Here is a 16904-nt window from a genome sequence, read left to right as displayed (position 1 = left end):
GCTTCATTTGATTTAAATTTGATCTGGACATGTAATTTATAGATTTCGTGAGATTCACCCGATGAGAGAAAATGGCTGAGCGTCTTTAACATGAGGCAGAACTAGGAAAAAAGTCCAGCAAGCCAATGCTTATGGGCACAACAGGAAATCAGCCAACCAGAAATAGGAAGAGAAAAGGAGAGAGAGAGAGAGGGAGGCTCATAAGTAATTGAAATGGAGGTGATGTCGCCGTTGGGCTGCACTGCTACTGTAACTGAAGTGCAGCCGAGCGTTTGGGATAAAATTGCTTTCTAATTATTCAATCCACCTTTACGTTTCCTCCTGAGAGACAGAGAGAGAATGACTGACAGGATGAAGCATTTTACAGGTTGATATTTGCACGCTGTTTGTTTTGTTGTATTATGAGCCATACACTTAATGTGTATTTATTTTTTTCCCAGCATGCAGCAGCAGTGGGTGTGTGTGGCTTTACTGGCCCTCCTGACTGTCACAGTGACGCTGGCAGATGGTGGAAAAACAGAGAAACAAGGTAACAGAACATTTTCTTTTCTGTATCACTCTTGCTGCTCTGTATTGCCACCTATTGCTATATTTTACCCTACACTGCTGTATATATTACCCCATATGCTACTATATATTACCCCATTAGCCCATATTGCTCTATATTGCCACTCAATATGCTATATTATCCCATACTTTATACATACAATATCACCACACATGCCTCTATATTTCCCTGAATTTCTCTGTATCACCCCAGATTGATCTAAATTTCCCCTTGCTCCTCTACAGTATATTATCCCCTTGTGCTCTATATTACCCCCATAATCTATATTTCCAACACTGCTCTATCTTTTCTATTCTTACTGCTCTGTATTGCCACATATTGCTCTGTATTACCGTACACCACTCTATACCACCCACACCATTCTATATTACCCCGTACTGATTTATATCACCTCGCCGCTTTGCTTCCTCTTTCCTTAATCGCTCTCTGTCTAGCTTTTACTAATCTGAACAATGCCTGAAAATTTTAATTGCAAGCACATCCTGCATTTATTTGCCTCTTTATGATGAATCGTTTTTTGTATTCCTCAATTGTAAGTCGCTTTGGATAAAAGCGTCTGCTAAATTAATAAATGTAAATATTATCCCAGTCTGCTCTTTATTAACCTTTCCACTCTATATCACCCCACGCTGCTCTACATCACCCACGCCGCTCTATATTACCCCATACTGTTCTATATTACCCCATACTGTTCTGTATCACCACACCAGTCTATATTTTTCCAGGCTACTCTTTGTCACCCTCGCCGCTCCATATTACCCCATATTGATTTATATCACCATGCTGCTTTATATTATCCCAGTCTGCTCTTTATTACCCTTGCTGCTCTATATTATCCCATACTGCTCTATATCACCCATGCCACTCTATATTACTCCATGATGCTCTATATCACCCATGGTGCTTTAAATTACTCAATACTGCTTTATATCACTCATGCGGCTCTATATTACCCCATACTGATCTGTGTCACCCATGCCTCTCAATATTACCCCATACTACTGTATATCACCCATGCCGCTCTGTATTACGCCATACTGATCTATATCACCCATGGTGCTCTAAATTACTCAATACTGCTCTATATCACCCATGCCGCTCTATATTACCCCATACTGCTCTATATCACCCATGGTGCTCTAAATTACTCAATACTGCTCTATATCACCCATGCCGCTCTATATTACCCCAAAATTACAGATAAAAAGCAAACGCTTAATAGTTTTAACAGTCACTTTATTACATCAGGGTCTTTATTTCCAATAAGTAATGATGTGATTTCTGATTTCAAATTTCTTGAAGCTGAATGTAATTTATGGACAAGAGAGTTTGTTTTCCAACAAATTACTCTTTCTGATGTTTGTTCTGCTTTCAAAGAATTAAACGTGAGTAAATCGCCAGGTCCTGATCATATTGCCCCTCTGTTTTTAAAACTAGTGGCTGACTTTATTTCTCCTCCGTTCTCATATCTCTTTAATCTCTCATTAATAACTAATACAATTCCTAAGATTTGGAAATAAGCATTTGTTGTTCCTCTGTCAAAAGGGGGCGATCTTTCTTCAATAGATAATTACAGACCTATATCGAAGCTCTGTATTCTCTCAAAAATGTAGGAAAATCTAGTTAATAAACAGTTGACCCAGTATTTAAATTATTATAACATCTCGTCTAGTAATCAGTCTGGTTTCCGTAAAGGACACAGTACTACTACAGCCACCTTAAAGGTTTTAAATGACATCGTGGAGTCCTTAGATAATAAACAACATTGTGCATGTCTTTTTATTGACTTATCAAAGGCCTTCGATACTGTGGATCACAACATATTATTAGATAGGCTTAGATGGGTAGGACTATCAGAACATGTTATTTTATGGTTCACTGCATACTTAAAGGGTAGAACCCAATGTGTCCAGGTGGAAGGTGTTCAGTCAGATCTTTTGGAGGTTGTCAAGGGAGTTCCACAAGGATCTGTGTTGGTACCACTATTATTCAGTATATATATATAAACTGCCTTGATTTTAATATTGATAAGGCAAGGTTCCATTTCTACGCAGATGACACTATTGCATACTGTTCAGCTCTCTCTAAGCAACAATCAGTGGCTGCATTACAGTCTGTTTTTGATATTATCCAAAACAGGTTTCGTGCTTTGAAGTTGGTTTTAAATGTTGAAAAAACGAAATGTATGCTATTTTCAAATTCTAGAACTTCTTTAGAGAATTCTATTGTCCTTCAGACTTCTCAGGGGAGCCAAGTTACCTCAGTGTCAGAGTACAAATATCTGGGTATTATCCTTGATAACAAATTACGTTTTGGTTCACATATTAAGTATCTGAGTAAAAAAATAAAGAAGTAGTTAGGGTTTTATTTTAGAAATAATTCATGTTTCCCATTTAAGGTGAGAAAAAAATTAGTGTCTACTACATTTCTACCGATTCTCGATTATGGGGATGTGGCTTACCAGCATTCCCCCTCTTATCTTCTTTCTTCCTTGGATGCTTTGTACCACGGTGCTCTGAGATTTATAACTGATTGTACATTTTTAACCCATCACTGTGAATTATATGAAAGAGTTGCATGGCCTTCTTTGAGAATTCAGAGAAAAATGCATTGGCACTTGTTGATATATATGGCAATTTTGGGTCATTTGCCAAACTATCTCTGGTGTTTTATACAAAAGACTTTGTTTGGAAATCATTCATTACGTTCTCAATCAAATTATAATCTCTGCGTGCCTTTTGTCAGAACTGAGTTTGGTAAAACCTCTTTTAAATATGCTGCTGCCTCAGATTGGAACCTTCTCCAAAAGGAGATGAAGTTACAAAACTTGGTCTCTTATAATTATTTTAAGTCCTCACTATGTAATCTAGGGAGCAACTTGACGGTGTGTAATTGTTTTAACTGGTTATATGTGTCACGCTGCACAGGGAGCAAGGAGCGAGGAGACACAGAGATTCCAATAGCAACGTTTATTTCAATTCAATACACGGAACGAGGAGCTTGGGGATATGAAGAACAATACAGGACATGGGAGACAGGGAGACACAGGGCTTAAGAACACAGGGAAATCAACGAGGAAGAACAGAAACAGGTGTGGAGTAATTAAACACAGGGTTAGGGACTAGTGAACTAATGATTACAGGGAACGAGGACAGGAACAGGAAGGCCAAATATGCACACGAGAGGCGGGGAAACACGAGACACAGTCTGACAATATGTTGGTTTGCAATGTTTGTTGTAACTATGTTTTTTATTTGTATATGCAAACTCGGCTGTCTATCTTGGCCAGGACACTCCTGGAAAAGAGATTTTAATCTCAGTGAGTCTTTTCCTGGTTAAATAAAGGAATCTATACTGCTCTATATCACCCATGGTGCTCTAAATTACTCAATACTGCTCTATATCACCCATGCCGCTCTATATTACCCCGTATGGCTCTATTTCACTCATGCAGCTCTATATTAACCCATACTGCTCTATATCACCCATGCTGCTCTATATTATCCCATACCGGTCTGTATCACCCATGCCTCTCTATATTACTCCATACTGCGCTATATCACTCATGCTACTCTGTATTACTCCATACTGCTCTATATCACCTATGGTGCTCTAAATTACTCAGTACTGGTCTATATCACTCATGCCACTCTATATTACCCCATACTGGTCTGTCACCCATGACTCTCAGTATTACCCCATACGGCTCTATTTCACTCATGCAGCTCTATATTACACCATACTACTCTATATCACCCATAGCACTCTGTATTACACCATGCTGCTCTATATTATCCCATGCTGCTCTGTTGCCCATGCCATTATATATTACAACGCCGCTCTACAACCCATGCTGCTCTATATCACCCACACTGTACTGAATTACCTTTCAGCACTCTATATTTCCCCACACTCCTCTATATTATCCCACAGTGCTCTATATTTCCACACACACACCGCACACACTCTCTCTAGCTCTCATACATACAATTGTAATGTGCGACATGAAAGTGTGTGTGTGCTCTCACTCTGACAGGTAAGAAAGAGCGTAAATCGGACTGTGGCGAGTGGCAGTGGAGCGTGTGTGTGGCTAACGAGGGTGACTGCGGCTTGGGCACCAGAGAGGGCACACGCACCGGCACCGACTGTAAACAGACCATCAAAACCCAGCGCTGCAAAATCCCCTGCAACTGGAAAAAGCAGTCTGGAGGTGAGAAGCCACACAAACACAGGTTACACACACACACACACAGGGCTCAGGGTAAATAAGCCAGCGCTGTGGAGTAACAAGATGGAGATTCTCACAGAATTCTGACCTCAGAAATGACACGACTGCAGTGAGAGCCAGAAACAAGCTGGCAGAATATACCACCGTGTGTGTGTGTGAGAGAGAGAGCATATGCCACCTTCCCTCGGGATTTGTAGGTATGCACATAAACTATCAACAAACACTGAAACTGTAGGGTGTTTTCTCTAAGAAGTCTCTCTCTGGGAATGTGCAAGACCGTCTCGCTCTGAAAGAACATCAGAAATCACAGACTTAATAAAACATGATCACACTAAACGTTTAGTGATGAATCCTCTGTGTATTTCTGTATAGTTCAGCAGTCGTGTCAGTGCAGTTTAGCATCGAAACGCTGATGTCTGGTGCAGAATTTTTCCTCTTGAGTTATAAGGGCTCTATTTCACACCGGCCTCATTTTTGAGGGTCTCGGTTCAGGACAGCGGCCGTTCAGCTGGAGGGCTGCTGCATGTAATTACATTCTCTCTGCCTTTAAATATGTCATTAGAGACAATTTTGTGCTTGACTGAAGCAGTTTAACCCCCATCCATTCCGGCAGAGACCGAGAGAAATCGCTCCAACGTATGGACAGAAAGAATGAAAGATGAAATGAGACGAGAGATACAGGATTGAGAGCATAGATCAGGGCTTCGCAATTGGTTTTGCTTCAGGATCCCAATTCTGCATTAGCTGTCAAGTGCTAACCCAACACAGAACCTAAATTGTTTATCGTGTAAAATTGCATTTCGATGGTCTCATGCTCTCGGCAGCTAATAATTCACCTCGCAAAACGAACAAACTGCTCGGCACAAACCTCACTGTAAGTGAACCTGTATTTAATGTAGTCTGAGTTGTGTTTTCTTTTCCCTTGTGTATCTCTCAACCCGTTTTACTTCCATAATCTGATGTATTTCCAAGTGAAACGATATTCAACAAGAAAAAATGTGCTTTTAAACTTTGGGAGTTATTGCATGGTGAAAAGTTTCTCCGTGTGACAGATAGTTGAAAAGGGATTGGAGACGGCAGCTGAAAACTTGTTTAAGTTTATGAAGACAAACATTTATTTTTCAGAATAACATTCACTGATGGAATCCTTCACAATAACACCAGAAAGATGTACTGAGACACCAAATTTGGATTTTGTGTTGACTTTAAATCTGTTTACGCATGTATGTTTGTTTTGCTTTTGTATTTGCAATGTGTTTTTTACACAATTTTGTTGCATTTGAACTTGTCAAAATCAAGCTGTGGGTTTTTGTCTTTTGCAGGTCAGTGTAAGTATGATTTTCAAGCGTGGGGAGAGTGTGACTCGACTACAGGAATGAAGACGCGCACTGGTATGCTAAAACGAGCACTGATGGATGCTAACTGCCCAAACACCGTCAGCACCACCAAGTTCTGCGGCAAACCCAAGACCAAGATACAAGGTACTAGAACACACACATAAAGACACAAAAAGATATTGAGCATGCAATGTGCTAAACTTGAATGAATACAAAAGCAGTATCAACTGATTTGATTGGAGTGCTAAAAAACAGTTTTGCATTAAGGCACCACAAGTGAATAGGGTAAAAATTAAAATTACCATACTTCCCTAGTTGATTAATCACAGCACATTATGACAGTTATGTATTACAAGTTTCCTGCATTGCTATGTTGAAATATGCAAACAAGGCATAATCTAATTAAACATGCATTCATTTGCATACATTTCCAGAACGGAACTTTTTCTTTATTTTTTTTTTTTTTTATCACTGCATGAATCAGAAAATATTGGCTACAGCCAGGGAAAAAAAAAAAAAAAAAAAAAAAAAAAATTATATATATATATATGCATCACCATGTTTTTAGGAATAAAATGTACTGTAATATAAACCAAGCAAATTATATATAACCCCCTCAGTAAAACTCTTCAGAATATAGATTGGAATAAAACTGGGAAGTTTGATGTAAGTGCTGCTGAAATGGAGAAAAATCTCATAGCCTTTAAAGATATGGATTATTATTAAAATTTACAGATGCAAGTTTTTACATTAAGGCAAAATGTACCACAGGTGAATAGGGTAAAACATGTAATTACCATGCTTCTGTAGCTGATTAATCACACTATATTAAGACATTAATATGCATTAAAGACATATTTAATTATTTTGCATACATTTCCAGAACCAAAATCCAACATTAGATGAACCAGACTTTTTGACATATTAAAGGTTTTTATAGAGGGGATTTTGGATAAATCAATAAATCAAAAAATATTGTCAACAAACCAGGAAAAATACATTTAGGAATAAAATGTTGCATAAAATCAGGCGAATGATATATGAACAAACCCCTCAATAAAAACCATCAGAATATAAATAGGAATGAAACTGTAAAGTTTGATGTATATAAGTGCTGCTGAAATGGAGATAAAAACTCATTTTGAGAAATAGCCTTTAAGATATCTACAGACTCAAATAAGTAAATCTGAATAAAATAAACACTTAAAGGTGAATTTTTAAAAAAAAAAATTCTGCTAGTCTGAAATAAGACATGTTATAAAAGCAAAGTAGCCCAAAAATGGACCAGTGCATGGAAAAATAACTTTTTTTCTGTGATGTCTTGCCATAAAAATAATTAAAAATCCAAATGATCCATATTTATTTATAATCCCAAGCATTATGCTAATGTTTGACATTATGGTATACTCCAGACTGTTCTCATATTATTCTTCTATACAGAATAACGGTCTGAATTTTGAACCGCAGGACAGTGAGATCATAAGGTTACGCTGAAATATTGATCAATAAGGTCTTTCTCTCTGTCTCCCGCTCAAGAAGATTCTAAAGACTCTATTAAAGTTTAATAAATGTGATGGTTTGACAGTGTGTCTGTGTTAAAGGCCACAGACGGCTGGACTGTGGTGTTGTTGTCTGTGCTTCATATTATTATGAAGGGAATATGCTGACATTCATGGCAGTATTTCTAATGCTACTGTCTCCCGCTCATTTGTAAGTCACTTTGGATAAAAGCATCTGCTAAATGAATAAATGCAATGCAAATGTAAATGTTGGCAAAAATTCAGGCTAATCAAAATAAATTCGTCTTAATCTACCAAGAGCATTGTTTTTCAGTCTGAAATTTGCAGATTTAATTTTCCATCGCAAAACAAAACAGACAGCAGCATATGCATTTATTTAACTGATAAAGAAAAGTTTAATAACCTCGCGATATGATTGTGTTTGGATGAAATGGACAGGGAACCAGTTAAAGATGACATTCAGATCAAGAGCAGCTTTTCTGAATCTTATTGTTGCTTATTAACCAGTGTTAAAGTGCTGTAGTAACAGTTGTGAATGTCTGGATTAGGCTGCTGGATCAGAACGATAGAGGGAGGATGAGCAAGTGCAGGGAGATGGATTTGTCTGTAATGGATGTGACGGGTCTCGTGTGCTCGTCTCATTTATCAGGATTTGGACTTGAGCTCAAGTGCTGCTGCCACCTTGAAAGAGCTTAAAGAGCCGAATCCATCATCCAACACCAGAGATGAAGAACTGACCACAGGAAAGAAACATAAGCGTCTCAATATGAACTCAAACATTTCTTTAAAAAATAGCTCCGTATTCTTAATGCATGTCAACAACTGACCCGTTTGTGTCTGCTTTAATTTTTCTTTCAGGAGAAACATCATTCCAACTCCAATTTGCTCACCAAGGCTGCATTTATTTGTTCAAAAATACAGCAAAAAGTGTAAAATTGTGAAATATTATTACCATTTGAAATAGCTGTTTTCTATGTGAATATGTAGTGCAGTGTATTTTATTTCTGTGCTCAAACCTGAATTTCCAGCATCATTACTCCAGTCTTCAGTGACACATGATCCTTCAGAAATCATTCTAATATGCTGATTTGCTGCTCAAGAAACATGATCAATGTTAAAAAAAACAGTTGTGCTGCCCAATGTTTTTGTGGAAACTGTGATGCATTTTATTTTTCAAGCTTCACAGATTAATAGAACGTTCAAAACTGCATTTATTTGAAATAGATATCTTTTGTAACATTATAAATGTATTTACTGGCACTTTTGATCAATTTAATGCATCCTTGATTAATAAAAGTATTAATATCTCTTTTTTTAAGTCTTACCCCAAACTACACAAAAATATTGGGCAGCACAACTGTGTTCAACATTGATAGTAATCAGAAATGTTTCTTGAGCAGCAAATCAGTATATTAGAATGATTTCTGAAGGATCATGTGATGCTGAAGACTGGAGTAATGATGCTGAAAACTCAGCTTTCATCACAGGAATAAATTATTCTAAAATATATTCACATAGAAAACAGTTATATTGAACTGAAATAATATTTCACATTTTTACTGTATTTTTGAGCAAATCAATGCAGCCTTGGTGAGCAGAAGAGATAAAAAAAAGAATAAATCTTATATAATCTTATATAAATGAAAACTATCAAAGCAATAAATCAAATGTTCCTTTGGGACTGCGTGTGTGTGTGTGTGTGTGTGTGTGTGTGTGTGACTGTTGTGTGATGCTGCAGGTAATGTGTATTTGTGCCCTTTTGAGTGTGCCAACAAACAGAGGACAGAAGTGATTAGAAACTCCCTAGAAATTCCCTACAGTTGGACTGGAAACACAAACACACAGAGGGTGAGAGGGGTCTGTTTGAGGTGATAAGAGCAGCAGCAGAGAGGATTGTGGGGGTTTGGGAGCGAGTGTCATTGTCCCAGATGGATGAACGGAGGTAAACACAGACACGCACATCATCTCACCTGTTAGTGTGTCCTGTGGTACAGCAGGCTGGAGTGGATGGGACGTTACTCACGCTGATGTTAATGGTGAAGCGATGAGGATTTTCAGAGCCTCTGATTGGCCGGGCTTCTGTTTATGTGTCTCTGTCAGGTCACATGATTTGGCTCATATTGAAGGCTAATTCTTTAATAACAGGCTGAACCGCTGCGGTCCGTCCAGCTCATGAGACGCAGATGCTGATGTGCGTGTGTGTGTGTGGATGACTGAGCCGTTTCTCCATCATGCTGTACGGTGATCAGATCACAGCTGGTATAATGTTATTGCTCAGACATTGCTCATTCAAAACTCAACGAGGCTTCATTGAAATGCTCAATTATGTTTCATTTAATTTAATTACAAACTTTATTTCAGATGTTTCTCCTTAAACTCTTGTGGGGAAAGAAAAATCTATCACAAACGAGACAAATGAATTTTTGAAAAATAACATGGACGCACTATATATATATGTATGCAAATAATTGCATGTTTTTGTATTCTATATATATATATATATATATATATATATAAATATACATATACATATACATAATGTATGTATATGTGTGTGTGTGTGTGTTTGGAATAATTAATATTTTAATTGTATAATATATAATACATAATGGCCTGGTTTCACAGGACTAGGCCTTTGTTAAATTAAGATATTTAAGCAGCTTTTATAAAAAATCCCTTAGAAGAAAACGTTACAGGTCAAGATCAATGGCACTGACATATTTTAAGATATGTTAGAGCAAGATATTTTTAGTTGAGACTGCTCAAACATGCATTTTAGCCTGGGACTAGCCTTATAAACTTTGTCTGTGAAACCGGGGGAATATGTGCAACGTTTTTAATATATTTCTATTAGAATATAGTTTAAAAAGTAACTTAAATGTAATTTAAGTGTTGCCATCACAGGATAAATTACACTTATTAATAGAAATCAGTTCTAATAATATTTCACAGTTTTACTCTTTGTACAGTTTTTTTTAATTTTATTTAATTTATTGATTGACTGATTGATTTTTGATCAAATAAATGCAGCCTTGGTGAGCAGGAGATTTCTTTAAGAAACATTAAAATCTTTTGACCAAAATGTATTTATTTATTTATACGTTACTTAATCTTGAATTGATGATAAATCTTTGAGTTCATATTGAGATCTGACGTTTGATTGCAGTCTTTTGTGATCCTGTCTAATCTGAGCACAGTTTGAGACACAGATCTCTTCTGAAGCTCGCGTGAGATCACTGTGGTGCTTCTCTCTGGAGAAACATCTGAGAAACTTCATTTAATCTCACTGCCGTCTAGAAGGAACAGCTGATCTGAAGATCTCATTTGTGGTTTGTCTTTCCTCCGGTTTCCTTCTATAATTAGCCATTGTTCGGATGATGGTCTTCTGGTTGTTTTTGTGTTTGATTTGAATGGATTTAATCTTTATGCTAATGAGATGCTAATGCTATGAATGCTTGGATGGCGTTATTGGACATGTAATCATCATCAGTCAGTTTAATGAAGATTTTCTGCACATTTTGATTGTTTTGTGTGAAAACGAATTTGTTTGGCGAGTTCAGACACGACTGCAGACGGCAGGTGTTGATGACAACAGGAACTTTTACACTTGATAAACTCTGATCAACAGGTGACGTCCACCAGCTCTCGCTCTCACTAAATTCAGAAGAATGTTAATTAAACTAAGTCAAGGTTCATTTAATATCTGAGATGAGATTTGTGCAGAGGAACCTTTATAAATATCCTCTATATAACAATAGAATCATTCAGCGTGATTATCTGGATTTCTAGTGTCACATTGTCCTCCAAATGATCATGCAATAATCAAAAAAAGTCATGTTGAATAATAAAGCCAGAGCATTTTATACTGATTTAAATAAAGTATATATATATATTTTTTTAAACCAATTTAAAATTAATTAAAATTTTTAAATGCAAATTCTCACTGATGCAAAAAAAAAAAAAAAAAAAAAAAAAAAAAAAAAAAATATATATATATATATATATATATATATATATATATATATATATACATACTTTAATGGAATTATGGAGAATGATAAATAATTTGTAGACCACAGTAGCATTTAAAAATAATAATTCTAATTAAATTATATTTTTCCCATTTTTATTTTTAAATACTGTAATATTAAATAAAAATAAAATACTGTAATACATTAATAAATCATAATGAGAATTATAAAAAAACCTCAAAAGCAAAATATTCAGACATATAAATAATTAATGGCACTGAGAATACAGGGTTAAATGTATTTAATTGCCATTAAAATATTAAATTAAAATTTAACTGCCATTTAAATGTCACAGTGGAAAACTTGTCTTAATGTATATAAAATAGACCTCATTTTCTTTAAGCAATATATATATATATATATATATATATACATACACACACTTCTGATTTAGGGCTGAAATAGGAGCTGGATGTGTTTTCATGAGATTAGTTTGTGTGTGTGTGTGTGTGTGAGAGAGAAAAAGAGAGAGAGAGAGAGAGAGAGAGAGAGAGAGACTGATGTATTGTTCATCTCCCCACAGATTCTCAGAAACCAAAACGGGAAGGAAAGAAGGAGGAGCGAAGCCCGGCGGACTAGAGGAGAAACTCCAGCTGTATCCTAAAGCTGCTCTCTTCTGCTCCTCAGGCAGAGTGTGTGATGTGAGGATGTGAGCTGGAGAGATGATGCCGGATCTTATTTACAGTAGAATATTTTTAGATCGTTTGTAGCTTGAATTTACAGCTCATGGAATAATACATAAATGATAAAAGAAACAAGTTAATTACTAAAATCTTCTGCTGAATCTTCTAACATTGCACCAGCAGTATCAGACTGCTCAGTTCACATTCCCATTAGGTTATGAAAATGGTATTTCTGAATTTTCTCTGAACGTTCCAAACATCCAGTTTTTAAAATGTTTTAAAAAAAAATCTCTTTGTTATGCAGATGTTAAGGAATCATTACATTTGATAATTTTCCAAACATTATTAAAGTTACTTTTGAATGTTCTGAACGTTCTGAAACAAGAAAACATTCCATGAACAATGTATACATAACCAGAAAATTCCGAATGAACATTCTATTAATGTTCTTTCAAGAACTCTTATTCATAACATTGCCAGATCATTCTGAGAATGTTTGCGGTTAGCTGGGCGCACCTGAACATCAGAAATGAATAAAGTGCAAGATTTTAATTCATGAGTACAGATTGAAATGAAATGTCCTCGTCAAACGACGTTGAATTAGAATTTGAATTGTAATTTATGAACAGAAAAGGTCCTTAAGTGTTCTTATATAAGTTGATTGGGGAAATTAAATGTCCTTCCACTAAAATGAAATTTACTAAATACATAGCCTAAAATTTTAAAATGATCATTAATATCATCTGATGTTTCTGAAATATCCTATACATGGAACATATTTATGGATAATACATACTGAGAAATAAAGAAATGTATCAATTAAAAATTAGAATTAGAATTCTGCATCCTGTTTGGAACACAAGTTCAAATTCAAACAACTCAATTCAGCCCTGCTAGAGAATGAAATAAAAACACAACTAAAGTTAAACTAATGCTTTATAAATGAAATAAAGTCATGAATGTAACATCATTTCCAGTAAATAAAGATGTTAATTATTCCTTCCCATCAGAGTTTTGTGTCATTTGTTCACTGAGAAAAGAGCAGAACAGGTGCGTAATTCATCATAACACCTTTATTTGCCAGAACTCTTCTCCAAAAGTATATCTTATACTTATCAAATCTCATCAATACACCTCATGTTTCAACAGCGATCACCAATCCAGAATAACTCATTGTCCTAATAAAGATCGATAACATTCATATTCATTAATAAACACTTGTATTTACACGTCATCTGTGCTACACATATAGACTATATAGTATAATACAAACGTTAAGCTGATAACAAACACACATCTACTGATGAAAGCCATGACTCACAGTGAACAGAAGCACAAGACGCACGGCAGCGATGAGAAGAAAGCATTCTGAGTATTTACAGCATCATCTGTACACACACCACAAACACAGCTCCAAATATCAGCGTTTTTGGTAGGTCTCTGTGCTTCAGGAGGGTTCATCGTCCGTCTGTCTCCACACACAAACACACACACACACACACACACACACACTGTGTTCAGTCTATGTACACACGCGTCAGACGGACGTCTGGCTGCTGCGTCGCCCTTCGCTGTTTTTTAAGAGTCTCTCGCCATGAGTACTACCTTTTTAAGATGTAGTGTTACATTGAGAGACTCTTGTGTTCTGTTCAAGTCCATTGTGCTCCGGCTAACTGCCTTAGACCAGAAACATACTCCACACAAGTATTTCTGATGAAAAATACAGTACAATTGTGAAATCTTATTTCTATTTGAAATGCGTTTCATGTGTTACTATATGTGACCCTGGATCACAAAACCAGTCATAAGGATTTATTTATTTTTGAATTGATGAAAAGCTGAATAAATAATATTTCCATTGATGTATGGTTTGTTAGGATAGGACAATATTTGGCTGAGATACAACTATTTTGTTAACGTTCTCATTAGGTTATGAAAATATTATTTCTGTGTTCTCTGACCGTTCAAAACATCCAGTTTTTTTAAATGTTTCTTCTTGGTTTCATGAATGTTAAGGGAACGTTGCATGTTATCAGTTTGCAAACTGTTACTTTTTGAATGTTCTAAAACTAGTAACATTTGAAAATGTTAGATGCAAATTCCAACTGAAACATTTCAGAAAAAGTTCCATGAATGATGTATAAATATAATGTTTTGAGCACATTGTTAAATGCCAGATAACTTTGAATAAACGCTCTATTCGTGTTAATGGAATATAACTTTTGCCAGAACATTCTGAGAACATTCCCTGTTAGCTGGGTCCAAACTTTTGACTGCTAGAGTAGCTATGCTTTAATATGCAAACTTGATTTTTTGTGTGTGTGTGCATTTGCTTTGTAAAATATTATACATCAGAATTGTCTTTTTCGACCCCTGGCCTTGAGGACTGGGTTTTTTTACCGCCACAATAAGTTGAATGAGACTCATTGTTGGCAGAGGAGTCGCGTTTTTGTACTTGTGTGAAATATGTTCACAGTCTCACAGTTCTTTGATCTTTCAAACTCGCCATTAATAAACCAAAAATGGAAAAAAACAACAACTTTGAAGTTTACGAGTGTGCAGACGTCTGCTTCAGTTGCTATGGCCACCAACAACTTCCATAAAGTCCTGGCTCTTCTTGTTGTCTGTCTGGAGTGTCAGTCGAATAATATCCATGTATGGCTTGATTTTTCTGCACTGAATCCACCGGACTGAAATACTGTACGTCTTCTATATAGAATAAATTTACAAACGTTATAGAAAAGCATCTGTGAGTTGTTAAAGTCTGCGCTTCAGTATGTGTTGTCGATATGTCATCAGTCATCGTGTGACTGCTGTGACTGCTAGATTTGAGTTTCTCAAACACACACACACAGGCTGCATTCATAAACCAAACACAATATAGTTATATACAATATTAGTAATACACACAAGAGGCTCGAGGTGCTTCAGGGGCGCGTTAGAAAACACACACCGTCCGTTGATCAGTGTGAGAGCGAGCATGTGCTTTACATACCTACGCTGACCTCTGGGTCACGAGCCTGCAGATCACACACACACACACTTAAAATACACACAAACACTTAAAAACTATTTTTTAACAAAAGCTTTAACAATACGGATGTTTCTATAAATAAACTGAGAAAACCCACACTGAACGCTAGAAAAGAGATTTCATTATATTTCATAAAATTAAACAGATTAGAAAATACATTTAAGCCCTTTAGTATTAATTGTGCTGTCATAAGGATGATTATGATGATGATGGCTGGATGAAGATGGACCTGAACTTCTGAACACAGCGTTTGATTAAATAAAAGATTGCTATAGCTGTAGCAAAAGTTGATTGGCCACTCTAGGTGTCACTCCAAAACGCTAAACTGTGATTGGCTCTCTCTATAATCAGAGGAAGGACCTTTAGTTAACCAGGTAGAACTTCCTTGCTTAGCAGGAATGAAATGACCTAAAGATACCTAAAATGAGTCAATTAAGTGGATTAAATGGATTTTAGACACCCAAAATTAAGAATGTAAGTATATATTGTTTGATATAACCTACAAATAGCCATTTTCTCTGTATTGGTGAAGTTTTAGCACTCCTTCTAGCTAGCTTGCTAGTGCATTACATGGCCTATATAGCCAAATGTGTTGACACCTGACTCCTTTCTGAGCTTTTATTAGACATTTTAATCCAGATAAGATGAATCTTACAGGTGTAATATACAGTCAGTTTATGGATAGCAAATGACTGTGTGTTTAGTGGACTCTGTGTGCCAATGTATCACCATAATTCACCAAAATCTCACAAATATTACTTTTAAATATTAATATTATTTGAAAAAGGCAAGTTTTCTTTGATGGGTGTAGTTTAGGTTTGAATTAGCCTGTTCACTATCTGATTAACTTTCATAAAAACTGGATATTTATATAATAAATAAGATTTTTTTTTTACTCCCAAATGCATTTTTTGTACATATCCATTTTAAAATAAAAATCTAAGCAAACTAATTAAAATCAAATAAAACTTTTTTTTTTGTCATTCAAGAAGCTGTTTCACTCGGATATACATATTTCACAGGTCATCATACTGTAAAATATGTACTTTGTATTTTGACAGTCTTAACAAAGTATATTAATACAATTTGTGTAAAATTATATATATATATATATATATACACACATTATTGCAAAATGCATTTTTAATTTATACATATGCAAAAAAATTATACATATGCATTTTAAGGTAAAATATTAATAAACATAAATATATTTAGATACATATTTAATGGGTATTATTTGGAGAGAAAAAAAAGTTTGGGAATTATTTGTGGTCACTATAATTAATTTGATATAAAAACTGTTGGAGTCTGCAGTATATCCAGATTTACAGAGCTGAATAAATTTGTGTGTGTGTGTGTGTACGCTAAACAAATCCCAGCAGGGCACCGGCGGCGTCACTGACCCACGGGATGGCATTGGCTTTTTCCAGGTGCCGCCTGTGTTCACTGTGGAGCTTTTAGACTGGCTGTGCTTCTGTAAAGATCATCTTATCTGGCGTCACTCACTCTCAGTCTTATCCCTCGCTGGAGGACGAGGAGTGTGTGTCACCAGCGCCGGCC

The 16904-nt window shown here is 35.9% G+C and overlaps 1 protein-coding gene across 4 annotated transcripts in view; it reads left to right on the top strand.

Moving 5' to 3' along the window:
• Positions 1–13311, top strand: part of LOC306858417 (pleiotrophin-A-like) — a 37413-nt gene extending 24102 nt beyond the window's left edge. For all 4 annotated transcript variants that reach the window (XM_079398958.1, XM_079398959.1, XM_079398961.1 and 1 more), the window contains exons 2-5: positions 441–529; positions 4605–4778; positions 6119–6277; positions 12208–13311. In XM_079398958.1, the coding sequence (XP_079255084.1) occupies positions 442–529; positions 4605–4778; positions 6119–6277; positions 12208–12263 (477 nt within the window). In that variant the 5' untranslated portion in view covers position 441 and the 3' untranslated portion in view covers positions 12264–13311. The remainder of the gene's footprint in view (positions 1–440; positions 530–4604; positions 4779–6118; positions 6278–12207) is intronic.
• The last annotated feature ends 3593 nt before the right edge of the window (positions 13312–16904 follow it).

This window comes from Barbus barbus (genome assembly GCF_936440315.1).
Source record: "Barbus barbus genome assembly, chromosome: 39".
NCBI classification, from domain to species: Eukaryota; Metazoa; Chordata; class Actinopteri; order Cypriniformes; family Cyprinidae; genus Barbus; species Barbus barbus.
This window is presented reverse-complemented; position numbering and strand designations above follow the sequence as displayed.